Below are 18,040 nucleotides of genomic sequence, written 5' to 3'. Positions count from 1 at the left end.
CCTACTTGATTTACAGTGAAAATCATGCAAGATTTGTGTAACTTGTGGTTACTCATCTCTTCTGTGTAGCCTGCTTTTGACGTACTGAAAATAGCTTAGCAGATGTTTATAATTTCCTAGTGTTCACCTACCTGAATACTAAAGAAAACCAAACACCTCCACATTTTATTCCTGTCTTCTTATTTCTTTAGGAACAATATAAACAGACATTCCCAGCAGCACAGCTAAAGAAACAGGAATCATCTAAGAACCTGAAGAAGGTTATCGCAGCTTTGTCAAGCCCCAAATCAACATCAAGTTCACCAGCTCATCAAAAACTGTCATCCTTGGAAAACAACCATTCTAACCCATTCCTGACAAATGCACTTTTAGGTAATCACCAACCCAATGGAGTTATTCAGAGCGTCATCCAGGAGGCTCCTCTTGCACTCACTACGAAACCGAAACCCCAGACCAAGAGCAATGAAAGTGTAGCCATTTCTAGTAGTGCCCCCTTTTCTTTGCCAGTAAACTTGAGTGCATGTGGGAAAAAACCAGCTGGTAACCGGACACCTGTTATGCCCTCTACCTCTCCTGTGTTACCTGGTTCAGGAAAGGATAAACCAGTCAGCAATAATGCAGTAAATGCAGTAAAACCACAACACCGCCTCCATTCTGCAAAACTGGTGGTGGAGCAGTTCAGAGGGGTAGACTCAGATGCCCCCAGCAGTAAAGACTCTGACGACTCAAATGATGATGACGACGATGATGAAGATGAAGATGAGGACGATGAAGATGATGATTCTGATGATAGCCAATCAGGTGGTTTAACCTTTTTAATAGGAAAAGCAAAAAGTTTATTTTTTGAGTTTTGAAAACATGCATTTCCCACCATATTTTAAAATAGGGGTAGGAAATATTTGGCCATCATGGCCCACACTGTCCTACCTATATCCTTGAAATGAGCACATCTCCCCATCCCCATTATATCACACCCAAAATCATGTTTGGAGTGTTTTGATACTTGGTCAGCTGTCCTAGTAAGGTGGCTCCACAGCCTTCTGGAAAGGCTGTCAGAGTCCTGCCTTCCACATAAGTCACCTGGCCTCTGTAGCTCATGTCCTGCTGATGTGACAAGGTGCTCAGGATGGGATGGAAATTGTCTGGTTGGTGGTTAATGATTCTGGCAGGCAGAGCTTAGGCTTCCCTAACCAGAGAGGGACTAAACAAAGGCCTTCAAATTGTCAAGAGTGGCAAGAAAAGCGTGTTTCTACGCCTCATTCAGGAGCACAGTAGTCCATGAGCAAGAACTTGGACAGTTCTAAGGGCTGCAGTCCAGACTTATTATTTTAAAGGCTCTTAAACAAGAGCAAGGACTGTTTTAAAGAGTTGATTGTATTCACAGTTACTCCTTTCTCCCCTGTGAGCTGATATCCCTTGGGTCCAGTCTCCACCTTCATTATTCTCTTTCCCTCTCATCCACATACCCTGTACAAATCTTTTTCTCTCACAGCTGTAGCCCATCTTTAGTTCCTTACCCTGTGTATCCTCGATTGTAACTCTTCCTTTGCCCGGATCGCCGTACTTCCAATTCTGACAGCTCTCAGCCTGTACCCAGTTCTGTTGTTTTCTTCCTCTTCACGATGGATTTCACACCCTGTGAAATGCCCTTCTTGGGATAGTGCCCACCTATTGCCTGGCTAACAGAATGATTTAGCTATAGCTCATTCTGGGGTGAACAGACTGCAGCTTCTGTCACTCATCTCTTCCCATTCAAAAGAACAGTGCATTATTATGCAGAATTACTTTATGCTGTCATAGTTGTAGTAATTGTAAAGTTTAGGTAGTTAATTATAACCTTCTATTTATAGTCAGGAGGTGTTATTAAAAACATATATAATAAGACAAATGACTTTTCAAGTGTTAGAACTTTAATGTACTTTCCAGTAGTTATCAAGTCATAATGTGCCTTTTGCCACACTTTTTTTTAAACAGAGTCTGACAGTAATTCTGAGTCAGATACAGAAGGGTCTGAGGAGGAAGATGATGAGGATGATAAAGACCAAGATGAATCGGATACAGACACTGAGGGAGAAAAAACTCCACTGAAACTGAATAAAACGTCCTCCTCTGTGAAGAGCTCTTCCATTGGTCTTGCAGCTCATTCCACCCCGCTCAATCTCCAAGTAGCAAAGTCCCCCAGCTCGGCTCCAGCTGCCTTATGTCCCGAGTCGCAGCCGGCGGTGTTCCTCGGGACAGCGCCCGCCGCCCTCCCGCCAAGTGCCCACTGTGGTATCTCCATGTCTTCTCTTATAGTACCTGTATCAGCTGAGGTGCATGTGTTGTAAAAGGGGTTACAGTAGTAGTCCAGGTGCTGGTATCAAGTGATATCTCAAGAAGGAAGGTTTTTACCATAAGAACAATTATTCAGTGAACAGCCTCCCCAGGGATGTGTCAGAGGCCCCCTCACTGGATATTTTCAGGTGCCAGTTGGTCAGGGGACAAGATGTCTCAGCCAGGCTCCCTTTCCCATGAAAGGTTGAACCAAGTGTCTTTTGACACTTTGTCCCTTCCAACCTCAGCTCAGTTGATTGACTCCGTGATTGTTTCATGGGTGTTTGTAGCAGACATTAAAGTGAGTCAGCAGAATTGCAGGTTCTCCAGACTAGAACATTACACTTAGACCAGGACATTTTAGCTCATGTAATTATTTGACAGAAGGTAGGATGAAATAGCCAGAGTCAATATTTATTACATTAAAACTCTTCGTTATTTAGTCTTTGTTATTTACTGTTTTATTCTAAACTAGTTATTCTTATTTATTTGTAATTTCTGGGCATTATAGGAGGCATTCTGAATCTTCTGTTTTTGCCCCTTCCTTGACAAATTTTGTAACTGTATTTTGTCAGAGTATAACTTTATTCATTATTATTTAAAAATTCTCAGTAGAATTTATGGTTTTTTGCAAGGACTTATTTTTGAAAGGTTCATGAAAAGTACATTTAGCATTTGCCTGATGTTACCTAGTGTTTAAAATTCTTTATTTGGTGACTAATTTGTAAGATTTACTAATTACTATGACTACAGTAAAGAATGCATTTTTGAAAGTCACACTTGTTAATTTGCGTGGTAACAATGAAATTGCATGAATTAGAAACTTGACGTTTAATCAACATGCATATAAGTAGATTTTTAAATGAGGACATGCGCTTATAAATAGGTTTTTATGTTTGGATTTGGTGGAATAGGAATTTCATTCTGTGTCATCAAGGGCATTAGATTTGAAGCAGCATAATGTGATCTACTTCATATTTTCCCCAGAAACAGGCCTGTTAATTGTACAGTCTGTAAAAGATTTCCCATGGATTAGAAGTAGTCCAAATTGTTAACTTACAAAGTTCAGGGATCTGTGTTAATTTATGATGCTTTGAAAAGACTGATAGCAGATTTTTGTCTGTTTACAGGGGTAGGAAGTAGAATATGTTAGTTTTGTGTCCTTGTTTTAGATGTAATAGTACTCACCTAAGAATCACCTAATAAGAATCACCATAACACACCAACATATGTTTGTGTCCATTTTACCTAGAGTTGGTCAGTCACTGAAGAGGTCTCGTGGTCTCTTCGCTGTGTTGTTTTGCATTGGACAGCTCATTTTTCATGTCACTTGTGTTCGGAAGAGAAGCCTCCCTCTGTCCCTCCCTCCTTCCCCTGTGACCGTTTGCAGTAATGCAATATTCGGGCGGGGGAGGTTGAGTGCAGGCCTGTGCCTAAAGCTTGGCACCCAAGCACGGGCAGCTCCTCAGTGCTTATCTAGAGGACTCTTTACACTACCTGGAAGCAGCTGCTGGCATGTCACCTGGAGCTGTGCCCTGGCCTGGTGTGACACTCCCGGCTGTAGGAGCTTGGAACCAGGGCTTCAGTTTGATAATGGAACTCACTCAGGGAAGAGATGTGGCACATTTTTGACACAAGGTCCAAACTATCTTTTTGAGAAGTGCATCTTCCAGAAGTTGTTCTGTGTACATAGTTCATGTCCTACAGCTGTCTGAGAGGCCTGAGAAAAGGACCAGTCTTTGGCTCACACTAAAAACCCCACATTGGGTAATTGTCTCTGTGATATTATTGGTTCAGTCTCTTCACTAGCACCAAACACATCATCTGTTTGTACTTGGAAAAGCTGAAATAGTCCTGAAAGTTTTCTGCATTTGGCAGGTAACTGCTGTCTATACACAGTACTCTAAGAAGACTGAACCTATTAGAATGTATGGATCCTTAGAGTGTTTTCATTTGCATCTTCTGTACTGAAAAAAATCATGTATAGTCTAGAAAAAGAGGTGTGCAAGGAATTATTTTAGCAATACACGAGAGCACCAAGCAAAGTGAGTTGTTAAGTATAGAATAGTTATGTTTTTCTGTTCACAATTCCAGAGAAAGAGGTTACAGGAAACTTAGAGGAAAATGTATTTCAAAAGGAGAACAGCTGCAGTGATTTTTCTTAGTAATTGAGGTACATAATGCCTAGAATGAAACAAATTATTTATCTTTTGTTTTGTGGATACAAACATAGAAGGTACATTTTAGGAATGTTTTCATTTTGTAAGTTCTGTTAGGTGTTAATCAGAAATTCTGTTTCAGGTATTTCAAAAAGACGAAGAGTAGCAGATGAACGGGAGCTGCGTGTTCCTCTCGAATATGGGTAGGTACTTGCCTTGCCTTAAAGGGAGATAATACCTTCAAAAGTCAATTGGTAAAGAAATGACAGTTGAAAAATTTTTGAGGCTGAATAATAAGGAAAGGGTTTCAACAATTTAGATTTCCGACTTCCAGTGACTGGGTCAACATATCTTGTGTGTTAATTTTTGTGCATTACATTTGCTATTTTGCAAACATGACCTGTCTCTTAGCAGTTTTGCCACTGGAAATTAATCCTGATTGCTAGATCTGAGTCAATATAGACTCCAAATAACTCCCTGAAGTATAGTTCTAAGCCATTTAAAATCTGGTAATATGTAAGTAGCTTGATATAAGTAAATCCATATATACAGTTGGTTTGGATAATCTACATAATAAAATTTTCTGATTTTGTCTGATTTGCGATACTCTAGTCACATTCTCCTCTTTTCTTTTTTTTGTAAAATTCTTAAGTTGACATGAATTACTTTTTTAAAAGTGTGTTGTTGTATGCAACTATTTCATATTACTCTAGCTGGCAAAGAGAAACCCGAATCAGAAACTTTGGTGGTCGTCTTCAAGGAGAAGTAGCATATTTTGCACCTTGTGGAAAGAAGCTGAGACAGTATCCTGAAGTAGTAAAGGTACATTCATTTTTTAACTTCTCTGTTCTAATGCTACTAAGCATGCCTGCAATTAAAAAGTGCAATTTTTTTCTCTCCAGTAACGATATTTATTTCCTGTGATATGAGGTGTAATGTATCTCGGTCTGTTACTGATTTGAACTCTTATAAATGCATATCCCTTTGACAGAATGTGCAAAACATTACACTCACAAAGTTAGCTGTACGTCAAAGCTGGGTTGTAATTATTTACAAGCTGAAGTGGAAAAATATGTGATTTTTTCAGTATCTCAGCAGAAATGGAATAATGGATATCTCAAGGGACAATTTCAGCTTCAGTGCAAAAATAGGAGTGGGTGACTTCTATGAAGCCAGAGATGGACCGCAGGTATCCGCTTTTTAAAAAGTAAAGTCTTTGATCCAAGGAGCATTAACTTAAGTGTAGGTGAAGTAATTTTTGCTGCAATCTGAAGCATTGCCTGTTTTTAGCTAATTATTTCTAAAACTTATGTGTGTTTCTTTAATAGTAGTGAGATTGAGATGCTGAGAGCTGGACCCAAGGCAGTGTTGAAAGCTGTTCCCTTCAGTGCTTTTGTTTGGAGGGAGCAGGAATTCACACTCTTTAATGATCAGCTCTGATCCTGGATTGGGCTGGTACAGAAACTCTGAGCTACCTATTCTATCTTAGTGTGCAGATATTCCTGACTTAAACCTTTATGTCTTCCTTTATTGTGGACGAGCTCTATCAATAGTAGTTTATATGTATGCGTTAAATCCCACTCTTCTCATGTGTTCATGTGCATGATTTATATATGTGTATGTGTGTTTGTATATATGTGTAAAATGCATGTTTATATGCAAGTGTGTCCTTATCAAGAACACTGACTGAGCATATTGAGACTTAAGGAAAGGAATGCAGGGCTATCCCAGCTATGCTTTACACTGGTAGAACTGTTAGACTGTGTGTAGATAAACCACACAAGGATAAGTAAAACTAGAAGTTTAGGGAAATTGTGTTACTGTGTTTGTGCCATGCTGTGTTACTGTATTTTGGCCATGTTGCCATTTCTTCAGGATGCACACCAAAGTTTTTGGACTTCTGTCAGTGAATATATTTGCTTCTTTAAAAGAAAAGCGTTCTGAACATGTTACTAGCTCTCAGCAAGTCTTGAATTCAGGCTCTAGTTAAGCTTTATGTCCTTGTGATACCATGTAGAAATATGTAATGTTTGCATGGTATAAATTTGAAAGCATTAAAGACTGAGTTCACAGTAAGCAGCTACTTCTAGGTGGTGCTTACTGATTCCTGGCTTACAGGATAAAACATTGCTAAACTTGTTTTGTGTTTGGCCTTCAGAAAACAGCAGTTACAAATTCCTGTAGTTGTGAACTTCATTTCGTACCTGAATTGCTTGAGTGAAATAATTCTTTGTACTGTGAACATAATGTATCTGCTCACTTTTTACCCTGTTACCTTTTTTGTGTCTCTTGCCCATATTACTTCATTAGTGTTGTCCCCTTCTCTAGTTATCTGTTTCTTCTCCCTTTAGTTCATGAGTTGAACCGTGATCTATAAAACTTGAGAGCGAAGGCAGTGAGAGGGGCAGATTTCTACTGGCAGGGTTGGCAGGGTGAACGTTAAGTTGCTGCACATAAACTGTGGTTTCTACTGATAGAGTTTGTGCTAGGTTCTACTGAGACTTGGGTAAACAAAGGAAAAGTTTTTTTTTAGAAAAAGAGACTGAGGGCAGCTGTGTCAGCTGTGCTAAAATGTCTTTACATTTTATGTATGAATGAAAAGTTTATAATGTAAACATAGGAGCTGCACTCAGACTGATAATATGCACCCAGCAAAACAGTATGTGATACTGATACTTCATGAAAAGAATTTGCACCCTTTTTACTGCAGTTTTTTGAATTGTCCAGCTTCAAAATAATATGCGACAATCATATCTTCATGGATATCTGGAGGTGATTCCAGAAATTTTATATCTGCATTTGTGGTAGTTTTGATTATTCTGTACAGCCTTTTGTGGTTATTCTTCCTTTTCTTTGTTTTATATTTCTGTCATCTTTTGAGATATGCAGTATCCAGAGGGATGGGGTAAGTTTCAGAGAACTCTAAGATGGAACAAGATGTGAAGAAAATTATCTTAAAGCTAAATCAGTTATACTGAAGAATTACCTATAGCAAGCCAAAAATATGTGGATTACCTGCTTCTGATAGTGCCTGTGTTTGTTACTCGCAGTACGCAAGCAACCAGATATTACAGGTTATTCAAAGAGCAATTAAATGCTGTAACAGAGAAGCAGATCTGGCAGAAGTGGGCCATGAAAGAGTAGGGTTAGAAGAACATTTGAAGTTTGGTGAAGTGGTGGTTGGCAAATGTGAAAATTCAGTGACAGGACCTGGAAGCTTTAAACTGCTGTGTTTTAGAAAGATTATTACTGTGAATGTGATTTGGGGTGCTAAAGAGGACACGGGTCCTCATGAGTTTAGGTAATATGGATAGGAGTGTTTGTCCTATTCTGAGTTCTGCAATTCATTTTAGAAAGCTTTGTTGTTAATTTTTCCTCGCAAATCTAATCTGAAATTATTGTGGATTTTTGCTTCATGTAAAGTGCCTATGGTTTTGTTCATTATTTTGGGTAGCAGGATTTGAGCTTGATTCTGCTTCCACATGTACTTGTCTGGTGCCTTTTTGGCAAATGTCCTGATTCAGCACGGTGTTGCAGTACATGGTAGATGCTCAAAGGTGAGAAATTAAATGCAGTTCTTGTTTTGATTAGTTTCAGCAATAAAATACAACATTTCACAGTGTAATTCCCATTATTTCTCTAATGTTTGAGTGGCAAAGCTTAGATTTTATGGAGGCCTGTGATTCTCCTATATTAGGGCTCAACCCCCATATTTTTCTTTGGAATATTGAAAATACACACAGAGTATTAGATTGTACGTTTTTTTAATAGAAATGTATTTTGAGTTAGATTTTAAAAGATGTCTGAGCACAAAATGTAGATGGTCAGTCACCTCTTGCTTAACCCTTAATGGCTTTGTTCTGGACTATTTTTGTCTTGTCCTCTCTTAAACTTGTGGAAAGTTGTGCATGCACAATGTCCTTTGTCAGGGCATTAAACAGTCTTCTCCCCATTCCCTGAAACACCTGCTCCTTTTGGCTGTTGAACTTGCTACTACCTTCATTTGAGAGCCTCTAGTTTCTCTTTTAGGTGGCATTAGGAAAATGTAATACACGTAATACGTGGTCTCTGGCACTGACGATCTTGCAGACCTCTTACCTTCCTTTTCTGTGTATTTGTTATCATTAGTGTCAGTAACCACAGAACATACAAATACAGAGCAAGAGCGATTTCCACTGCAGGTTCTAAAGTACTTCTTGAATTATGGCTACTTCTCCTTTCCTCTAATTTTTGTTTTGCCTCCCCTCTCCTGGCATCTGTATTTTATGGAATAAGATTTTCTAGGCTGGAAGTTGGTGTAGGTGAATAAGTACAGTATTGAAGCTACCTCAATAAACTGAACCTGTGATAAATTGTAATTCAAGTACCAGGCAGGGAAATCAAAGTTACACCTGAGTAATACTCTTAGAAGATAGTAAGAGAACTTATGGTTAAGTGTTAGAGGTAAATATTTTGGATTGAAAAGTCCTTAGGGGTGATGCATGATGCCGTCCACAGTAATGATAGGTCATGGTTCTGAGCAGTGCATTTTCAGAACATAACTAATAACAAAGCCCTTTGAAATGTTTGCAGACCAAGTGTGACATGTACTCTTGGGATGGTCTTAACTGGGAGTATTGAGACTTAAAAAAAGGTATCTTTGCAGATACTGATAACTCCCTTGAAACCTGAATGTTTCACTAGCAAACTAATGCTTTTACTGAAGTTATGTTAAACTTTTGTAACTGTGAAGAATGAGCACAACTAATTAAAGACAAATTGCCAGGATAAGCAAAAATCATTTATGTTATGGTACAGCAGATTTGATGTTAATGTTTATGTACATATAAATATGAAAACTTAAGCATTCCAAATGTATTTTTTCTGAACTGATATTTAATGAGTTTCTAAGTTACCAGCTTTAGCAGGCATTTTTGAAATCTTCTACAGATCTTTTTAAGGCAAGTTATGGAGAAGTCCCAAAGGATACTTAGCTTACATATTTTTCCCTGCGTTTCTCAAAAACTTGGGGAAATGGTAAAAGATGTTACAATTTTGAAATATGGATGTTCAATCAAACAGGATCAGCTAGACTGCGCTGTTTTGCTCAGTAGGGGCAATAAACTACTTTTCAGTAATCAATTAATGTAAAGCTATTTCTACGTGAGGATTAACTTGGGTATTTTTATGAACAAAGTATTTCAGTAGCTTCTTTTGTGATTCCACAAAATACTCTGGTAAGAACAGTGAGAGCAAGAGTGGAATGTACTGCTGCATACTTTATTTAGTTAGAGAATAAATATATCTGTATCTGAATTTTTAGTTCAGATACATGGATGCTTAAAAGTTACAAACACTGATTGCTTCGAGTTGGCACAGAAATAAATTTACAATGGATGAGGAGAGAACTCAGTTGTGCTAAAACTTCAAGACTGAAATGCGTCTGTTTTTTCAACTCAGTTGTTGAGATCTACGCCACTTGAAAGCAGTATTTGAAAATACATTACTGCATTTGCTTGTTATGTATGTCGGAATTTCTGTAAACACTCAGTTGAAAGACAGCAACTTGGCTTGACACATTTTTTCATTCATGTTGAGCAGTAGATTATGTGAAAGCAGAATACTTGGTTTTGAGTTCACAAAATAAGAATCCATTTCACCTTTTAAAAAGGGTTGAGCAATTTGACTTGATCAGAAATAATTAAAAATAACATAGTAATGGCATACCTACTAGGTAATAACTTTGTATGTCATTGAATAGTCTTCAAAATCTTTCATAGTGGTACAGTTTACAAAGTTCTGAGTGATAGCCTCTCAATATATAGCTTCTGTGCGTCATCAAAGCGTTGTCCTACCCAAATAGTACATCACAGCTCTCACATATTTTCTATCTATAACTTACCGGGGGGGGAAGTCTCTTGCTGTTCGTGTTCTCAAGTGTCTTAGAATTATTTGTCTTTTTTTTGAATCTGTGTTTATAATACCTCTCTGTGAAATGTGTTGATTAAAAGGGCGTGCAGTGGTGTCTTCTGAAAGAAGAGGAGGTCATTCCCCGGATCAGAGCGATGGAAGGGCGTAGAGGACGACCACCAAACCCAGACAGACAGCACTCCAGGGAGGAGTCACGGACAAGGCGCCGCAAGGGCCGACCGCCGAACGTTGGCAGCACGGAATTCCTGGACAACGCCGATGCAAAGCTTTTGAGAAAGCTCCAGGCTCAAGGTAAGAAATGTCTTACTGTTTTCACAAACAGAGGGTATTAGGATACAGAGTGTTAATGTTTTTCCTAAGGAAGAGTGATGTGTTTCACCTGGATATGAGTATACAGCATTTGATTTGGGAAACTCGGTACATGCTTTTATTGAAAGCTTTTTTGAGATCAGTAAACGTGTGTAGGTTTTAAAGGAAGAAGTGAGCTTTAAGGTCCCTTCAAACCCAAACCATTCTATGATTATTGTCCTCGTACTGTGGCATGAGAGTCTTATTACTTTGGAGTTATCATTTGATACTAAGAATTCTAGTTTCTTTGATTTCTTTTTAGATTCTTAGCTTGTTTTGGAAGTCCTTAAATTTTGCTCAATACAGTACATACTAGTTGAATGGAAGTACAGGTGTAGGGAATTGGCTATAGAACACGGCTTCCCTAGGCCGTGAGAAAATCTGAGACAGCAAAAGCTACAGTGTCTTTGTGCCTGCTAGTTGGCTGGTAAACAGGTCGTTGTGATTAGCAAAACAAAAAGCAACTGAGAACCACCTGTGTCAACAAAGGAAGGGAGTAAAGAGGTGAGATCAACATTTAAGCAGAACCAATAATGAGCTTAACCTTTGCAGTATGTATGAGCTAATTATAAAGCATATATTAAGCTGTTAGCAATGATCAATAAACGAAGCTTGCTGATTCTCATATTGAGGGTCTCCTTCTTCCCTCGTCACGACATACAGGTGTACTGTTTTGTCGTCCCTGTTTTTCGTAGTGTTTTCCATTGGTCCTTTTCAGGTGCATGGTGAACATTAACCACATCCTCCTCATGGATTGTGCCAATTTAAACCAAGTGATCTTCTGTATCTCTTGGCCTTTCCATAGCTCATAGTTTAAGTTCTTGTCTATGACATAAATTCTAATATCCAGCTACAGATTCTGTTTCAGTTAAGGTGTAACTGCTGCTTCTGTGTGCTTTCCCCATGGAAGCGTGAAGGTTTCCCTGTTGTCATTTACCTATTTACACTACTCTTGGTATCTGCAGCATCATCTGACCTATACAAGGATTTTCTATATGTTTACCTGGGTCTTAGTCATTGCACAGGAAGCTGTATTTTGGGGAATGCTGTCAAGAGAGGTCCTGGACCTCTTGAAAAGCAAGCTGAATTCAACTTCCAGAAAATCCTTTCTACAACTGTCTTTTATCAGCGTGTCCATAAGCAGTTAATTCAAATTTCAGCAATACTATCATGTAGGGTAGCTTCAAGTGGTTACTAATTAGCATAAGAGTGGCTAGATTTAGGCAGCCACAGGAAAGAGAGGTGTGACCCAGATGAGTGTGCCCTCCCTGCCTTGTTAAAAAAGAATTAGATAATTACGTGGAGGGACTTCCAAGGAAAACAGCAATTCCATCTTTCTGAATAAAAGGTTGATATAGTACTTTTGAAAAAATGTTTTTACTTTAGAAAGAAAGAAGGAAATGGTTTTAAAATGGTGCAGTATTATTGGCCTGATTCTGTCACTTAATAGACAATTCTTTTCTTCCAAAAATAGTATTTTATTTTATGTAGAAAATATCTGTGTTTACACTATGTTTTTACACTGTTGATGTAGTTACTGATACATGAGATGCCACTAAAGGTAGTCGATAGTGAAATTTTGTAAAAGTCAGCATATACAAAACAAATTCACTGTTTGCTCTGTCTTTACAACATACAAATGCCTGGAACATGGACTGTATCTTTATTGTTGGACAGCACTGTTTTTATGAACTTAATATTTTCTTTTTGTAACAGAAATAGCCAGGCAAGCAGCACAAATAAAGCTACTTAGGAAACTTCAGAAGCAAGAACAAGCACGAGCTGCCAAGGAAGCAAAAAAACAGCAAGGTAAGTATTACTTGTGGAAGTTTGTGCATGTTAGCGGATTATTTTGAAAAGCATTAATTAAAAGTAACCTGTCTTGTCACGTTCTGCTGATATTAATTCATTTGCTTTTGTTTGTTAGCTATTATGGCAGCTGAAGAAAAGCGAAAGCAAAAGGAGCAGATAAAGATAATGAAGCAGCAGGTAAACTTTCTGTGATTCCTAAATGAGCCCTTTAAATTATATTTTGAATTATTGAATTAGGTGCTTCAAATATTTAGTAAATTACTAAGTATGCTGATAACAAAGTGTATGTTTTAAATCTAGTGTTCAAGAGCACACAGTGTATGTTACTTAAAATTTTAAACTCCAGTAAATCCACCACTACCCACATGGCTGTTAAATCCCTTTAGGGTTGGGACTCCACCACTGCCCTGGGCAGCCTGTACCAAAGCTGGACAACCCTTTCCTTGAAGAAATTTCACCTAGTATCCAATTAAACCTCCCATGGTGCAACTTGAGGCTGTTCCCTCTTCTCCTGTCGCTTATTCCCTGGCAGCAGAGCCCGACCCCCCCCCCCCCCCCCCCCCCCCTCCTGTCAGGGGGTTGCAGAGCCAGAAGGTCCCCCCTGAGCCTCCTTTTCTCCAGGCTGAGCCCCCCCAGCTCCCTCAGCCCCTCCTGCTGCTCCAGACCCTTCCCCAGCTCCATTGCCCTTTCTTCTCTGGACACGCTCCAGCACTTCAGTGTCTGTACTTGGTCTCAACATCCCAAACTCAAAATTAAGTATTAGTATTAGTTGCCTGTAAGTGACAGGGTGAGCAAGTTTGAGCTGGCTTCCCGCCAAGTCTCCAAGGGCTCAGTGAAAGCCCCTCCCCTACCTCCTTTGGGCAAAGAGAGGAAAGGAAAAAAATTATAGAAACTGAGAGAAACTGAAACCAACTGAATTATACCAAAATATATGTGTATTTTTGCATATATACCGTTATATACAGTAAGGATATGATGTACAACTCCCAAGAAAGGGGAGAGGGGAAGGGAAAATGGGAAAAAGGGGCAAAAAGGGACAAAAACAAAACAAGTATGCACAATCGAGAAACCCGGTAACTAACGAAATAAAGAACTATTAGAAATCTCCCCACTTCCCTTGAGAAAAGCAGGACGGCTGGACGCGGCCCAGCGCTCTCCCCTCACGCGTGGCAGACAACAGCAGCCACTGCAGGCCTCAGCTCCAGAGAAGCAAGGCCGAGACAGGGACCCACCGTTCCCAAACCTCGCCGGAAGAGAAGAGAGCGAGGTCCCTCCTGCTGGCTTTATTTGTACTTCAGGTTACATAAAGGAATAGCATGGAATACTTCCTTGGTCACTTCCCTAGTTCCTTCCTGGTTACAAGCTGGTCTCCAGGAAGGCCTAGGGTGAAAACTGTCACACAGGAGAGGAACACAGAGATGCTGCTTGCCACTGTAGGGAGAAAATCTGTGCAGCCAAAGCTCAGTTGGAGTTGAAGCTGACAAAGCTGGAGCGGACAATAAAAAGGGATTTTTCAAGTATATTAGTGGCAGAAGGCAGTGTAGAAATAACATCAGCCTGTTAGAGGGTCAGGATGGTCACCTCACAAACAAGGACAGAGACAAGGCAGAGATGTTTAATGCTTTCTTTACTGAAAAGTTTGTTCTGCATTAACTCTAGCCTTTGTGGAATTGAGAGGGTGTAGTACATGCTCTCAACTTCTGTACTGTTTTTAAAGTGTAATGGGGGATAACAGAGACTTAAGGTCCCTGCTGTGAGCTTCACATGGTGAAAATAAAAGTTCAGCACTGTCTAAACAAGGCCTCTGAATTAATTTACTGGATAATGTAGTCTTATGCTGGACTTCTCAATAATTTAAGGAGCTGGTAAGATTTGCCTGAAGTTTGTAAGACCTCATGTGTTGGAGCTCTATTTATCAGGAAATTTTCTATGTCTTTCACCTCTGCGATTGTTCCTTTACTGTTAAATATTTTAGATTATCTTTTCTTAGGGGCTTGATTTTGGTTTGTTATTTTTTGATAAAGAATATATATACCTATGTGTTTTCCAGAAAGTAAGATTTTAGCGGTAGTCCGCGTTCTAGAGTCTCAGACCAGCTCTCAGGTAAACAGTGTATTCCATACAGATGGGCTTGCCCTCACTGTCGGGAAAACATCTGCTGTTCCAAAGAAGAGCACTGAGCTCCATTTCAGGCTTCTGATCTAGGCCTCCCAGCCTGCAGGACTTTTCCATGGTCTGGGTTTTGCTGTTAAAACTTTACAGCAAGTTCAGCTGGATGTATTGCTTCTCTTCATAATGGTCCCTTCCCAGTCACTGTGGCTCAGGCAGTTCTTTTGAGATAATAAAATCTCAAATAATGGGCTAATGAATTTTTAATGTGAGCTAATTTAACAGACAAACCCATGCAGCACGGGAAATGTGAAATAATCCCAATGTTAGCAATGATTGCATTTCTCAATCAATGTAGTAGGACTTAGTTCAGATTTTAGGAACTAATTCTCAAAAAAGAATAAATCAGAATATGATTGCACAGCATCTGTCTGTGGAGTGCACACATAGCCTGATCATTTTCTTCTCTCCACATGGAACACGCTGAAATGTGTTGTACTGCCCATGGTTGCTATTCCAGTTACTTCTTTTGTTACAGCATGTTTACAACTCCATCCCCCAAACTACATAGGAAGGCATCCAAACTTGTCCTCAATTACCTGAATGCTTTAAAAATCTGTGGAAAGTGGAGTGTACTTGACTGAGCGTGTTACCCAGGTTCATGAGGGGGACAGTGTCGCTGGCAGAGCACCTGCTTTGGGTTTCTCAGAGCTCGGGTTCCCTGTGCTGCCTGTGGGACTGACAGACTGCTGGACCTGAGGCAGAAAGGGTGGTTTGACAGAACCCCCTATTTCTTGGTCAGGAAGATCACTTCAAAACATCATGTATTTCATGGCATAGCTCACACTTTGTTCATTCCTAAATAGCTCCCCCACTGTCAGCTAGAATTTGAATGCTATTGGCTTGTTTACATTGCTATTAATCTTGTCCTCTGAAAAAATAAAATAAAAAACTACGACAACTTAAACATAAGCACCCATGCATAACTAAGAGTAGGTTCCTTCAGGGTTATACCAGACATCTTTTAATGCTAGTAAAAATTCTATGGAAACAATTGACTACAGTGGGTATGAGACTTCATAACAAAAAGTATGTATAAACTTGGTCATTTTTCAAATGTAAGAATAAATTTGCTTTCTCGATATTTTTATCTTTTTTTAAAAGAAATGACTTTCTTACTCTTGTAGGAAAAAATCAAGCGAATCCAGCAAATCAGAATGGAGAAAGAACTTCGAGCTCAGCAAATTTTAGAGGTAGAAATAATGGCTCAAATGTAATTTTTGTGTTGCCATTTTAAAGAATGTTGTATTTTAACAGTCACATGTGTAGTTAGGCATATAACTAAATATAACAGCTCTAACAACCTGGATTTCCAAAGGCCAGTTCAAAAATGTGTCTTAAAATATTTTTCTTAAAAAATCTACTTTAACTGTGCTCTAAATCTTGGAAATGTTCACTTAGGCTCACGACTTTCTACATGAAGTCTTGTATGTGCTAAAATTATCAGCAGAGCTGTTCAGTTATTAGAGAACAAGTTTGCAGTAGCAGGATGTTCAAACAGTATAATGGTCTGCTCTGGATGTAGTGCAGTGGATTTAAAATACTGTGTCTGTATATGTGCTAGAATATACTGATACATGGAATGGGTTTGCTAGTGTACTAGCAAAGATAGATTGCTAGTTTTCAAGTCTTCATTGATGGAAAAATTAGTTGTAACTCATTGCCGTTTATGTTGTTTCTGTGTGTACTTACTTTCTTATAATAGCCAGATGAAGCAATTTTGAGTAGGACTTGAAATTCTGGCTTAATTTTTAAGAAGTAAGTGGATTGGGAGTTGGTTCATCGTGAAAGCTGCATTGAGGAAGAGATCTGTTGTAATGTACACAATAAGTGATGATGTTTTTTAACTTTTAAAGGCACATAACTTTATTTCTAGTCATATTGTTCTCGACTTGTGATGGTGCTGTTGTGTGACCTGTTTTGCATGCACAGGCAAAAAAGAAAAAGAAGGAAGAAGCAGCAAATGCCAAATTATTGGAGGCCGAAAAACGAATAAAGGTTAGTTTGGAGGAGCTCCAGAAACAAGAACTGTGTTATTGTGCATAATGTATGTTGATGTATAAAAAGCAGTAAATTTGGGAGAATATTCATGGCTAAGGAAACTGTACATAGACAGCACACGATAACATGTACATGTGGTTATATAATTGCATGAAGCATGTGCGGAGGAGTTTGTGTATGTGTGACATACACATGTGTGAATATATAGAGACGGTACTTTTTTGTGTGCCATTACCCTGAGTTTTGCTTACATGACGCCTGGTTTGCACAACAGAATGCCCGTTCAGTAATATTATTCACAGTATTCTTTAAGCACGCTGTATCAAAAAACTTTATTGTTTCTCAGCAAGCCTAGTCTCTTCTAGGTTGTATGCATACAAGACTGCAGAACTCTTACAAATACTGGCAAATATGGTGCATATAGGTACTTGCATGGCTGCTTTGGCATTCTCGGTGCGTTCTCACATGGACCTCCCAGCTCACCAGACTTCCTGTCGCGTACACTGTGCTCAGCTCATGGGGGCAGGGAAGTTAGAATTCAACTCAGATGTGCTGTTTTTGTGTGGCAAAACTGTGCAATTTGGTCAGTAAATTTTAATAGATATTTTCAATATGCTTTTTTAAGGAGAAGGAGATGCGAAGGCAGCAGGCTGTTCTTCTGAAGCACCAGGTTGGTATATGTTCAGTTGACCAGACAGACTGAATGACAATTGTGAGCTACTACTTTAAGCTATATGGGGGTGGGGTGGAATCTTCAAAATAAGCCGTTTTAAAATTCTGGGTTTGATTCCTGCACAGATTTTCTTTCGCCTTATGATTTGTTGCTTTGCTTTGGTATTGGGGTCTTCTGGGGGATTATAAAGTGGTTTTATGACTTTGTGATTTCTGTTTCATAATGTTGTGCCAACTCTTTCTACCAGGAGTTGGAGAGGCATAGACTAGATATGGTATGGGTATGTTTATTTTTGTACATCTAACACCGCATTGTGATTTGGTTGTGATATGGTTGTCATAGCAATGCATAAAATGTAGCACTGGCTGCTGTCATATTACATACTGCTGCATGGCTTTACAGCACAGTGCATTGCATACATCTGCTTGTCTTGTCTGTTCAGGAAAAAAAAGGACATGTGTTGAACATGTGTATAAATTGAACATGGCAATAACTAAGTGAGGTTTTAAACCAGAGATCTATGTTACTGATGTCCTAGTAGAAATTTGACTACTATATAAAATCAGGGATTAATGCAAAATTAATAGATAGTCACTTGTATAATTTTTGCAAGCCTTGTCCCATTCACTGGGAATGAATCCAGATATTTTAAATA

The 18,040-nt window shown here is 39.0% G+C and overlaps 1 protein-coding gene across 17 annotated transcripts in view; it reads left to right on the top strand.

Annotated features, from left to right (window-relative positions):
• The window catches only part of BAZ2B (bromodomain adjacent to zinc finger domain 2B), a 113,396-nt gene that overhangs the window by 68,774 nt on the left and 26,582 nt on the right, over window positions 1–18,040 (top strand). For 9 of the 17 annotated variants that reach the window (XR_005563244.1, XM_027734544.2, XM_027734543.2 and 6 more), the window contains 12 exons: window positions 192–801; window positions 1,975–2,271; window positions 4,615–4,675; window positions 5,186–5,294; window positions 5,560–5,661; window positions 10,463–10,673; window positions 12,447–12,539; window positions 12,658–12,719; window positions 15,839–15,904; window positions 16,644–16,709; window positions 17,338–17,382; window positions 17,633–17,665. Coding sequence is in view for 16 of the 17 variants with exons in the window: in XM_027734544.2 (XP_027590345.1) it covers window positions 192–801; window positions 1,975–2,271; window positions 4,615–4,675; window positions 5,186–5,294; window positions 5,560–5,661; window positions 10,463–10,673; window positions 12,447–12,539; window positions 12,658–12,719; window positions 15,839–15,904; window positions 16,644–16,709; window positions 17,338–17,382; window positions 17,633–17,665 (1,755 nt within the window). In the remaining variant the exon portion in view is untranslated. The remainder of the gene's footprint in view (window positions 1–191; window positions 802–1,974; window positions 2,272–4,614; window positions 4,676–5,185; window positions 5,295–5,559; window positions 5,662–10,462; window positions 10,674–12,446; window positions 12,540–12,657; window positions 12,720–15,838; window positions 15,905–16,643; window positions 16,710–17,337; window positions 17,383–17,632; window positions 17,666–18,040) is intronic. The other 8 variants (XM_027734547.2, XM_027734546.2, XM_039380472.1 and 5 more) reach the window with 5 other exon arrangements.

This window comes from Pipra filicauda, unplaced genomic scaffold (genome assembly GCF_003945595.2).
Source record: "Pipra filicauda isolate LSUMZ 115617 unplaced genomic scaffold, ASM394559v2 scaffold196_size3971931_pilon, whole genome shotgun sequence".
Classification (NCBI taxonomy): Eukaryota; Metazoa; Chordata; class Aves; order Passeriformes; family Pipridae; genus Pipra; species Pipra filicauda.
The sequence above is the reverse complement of the archived record's forward strand: the minus strand, read 5'-3'. Positions and strand labels throughout refer to the sequence as shown.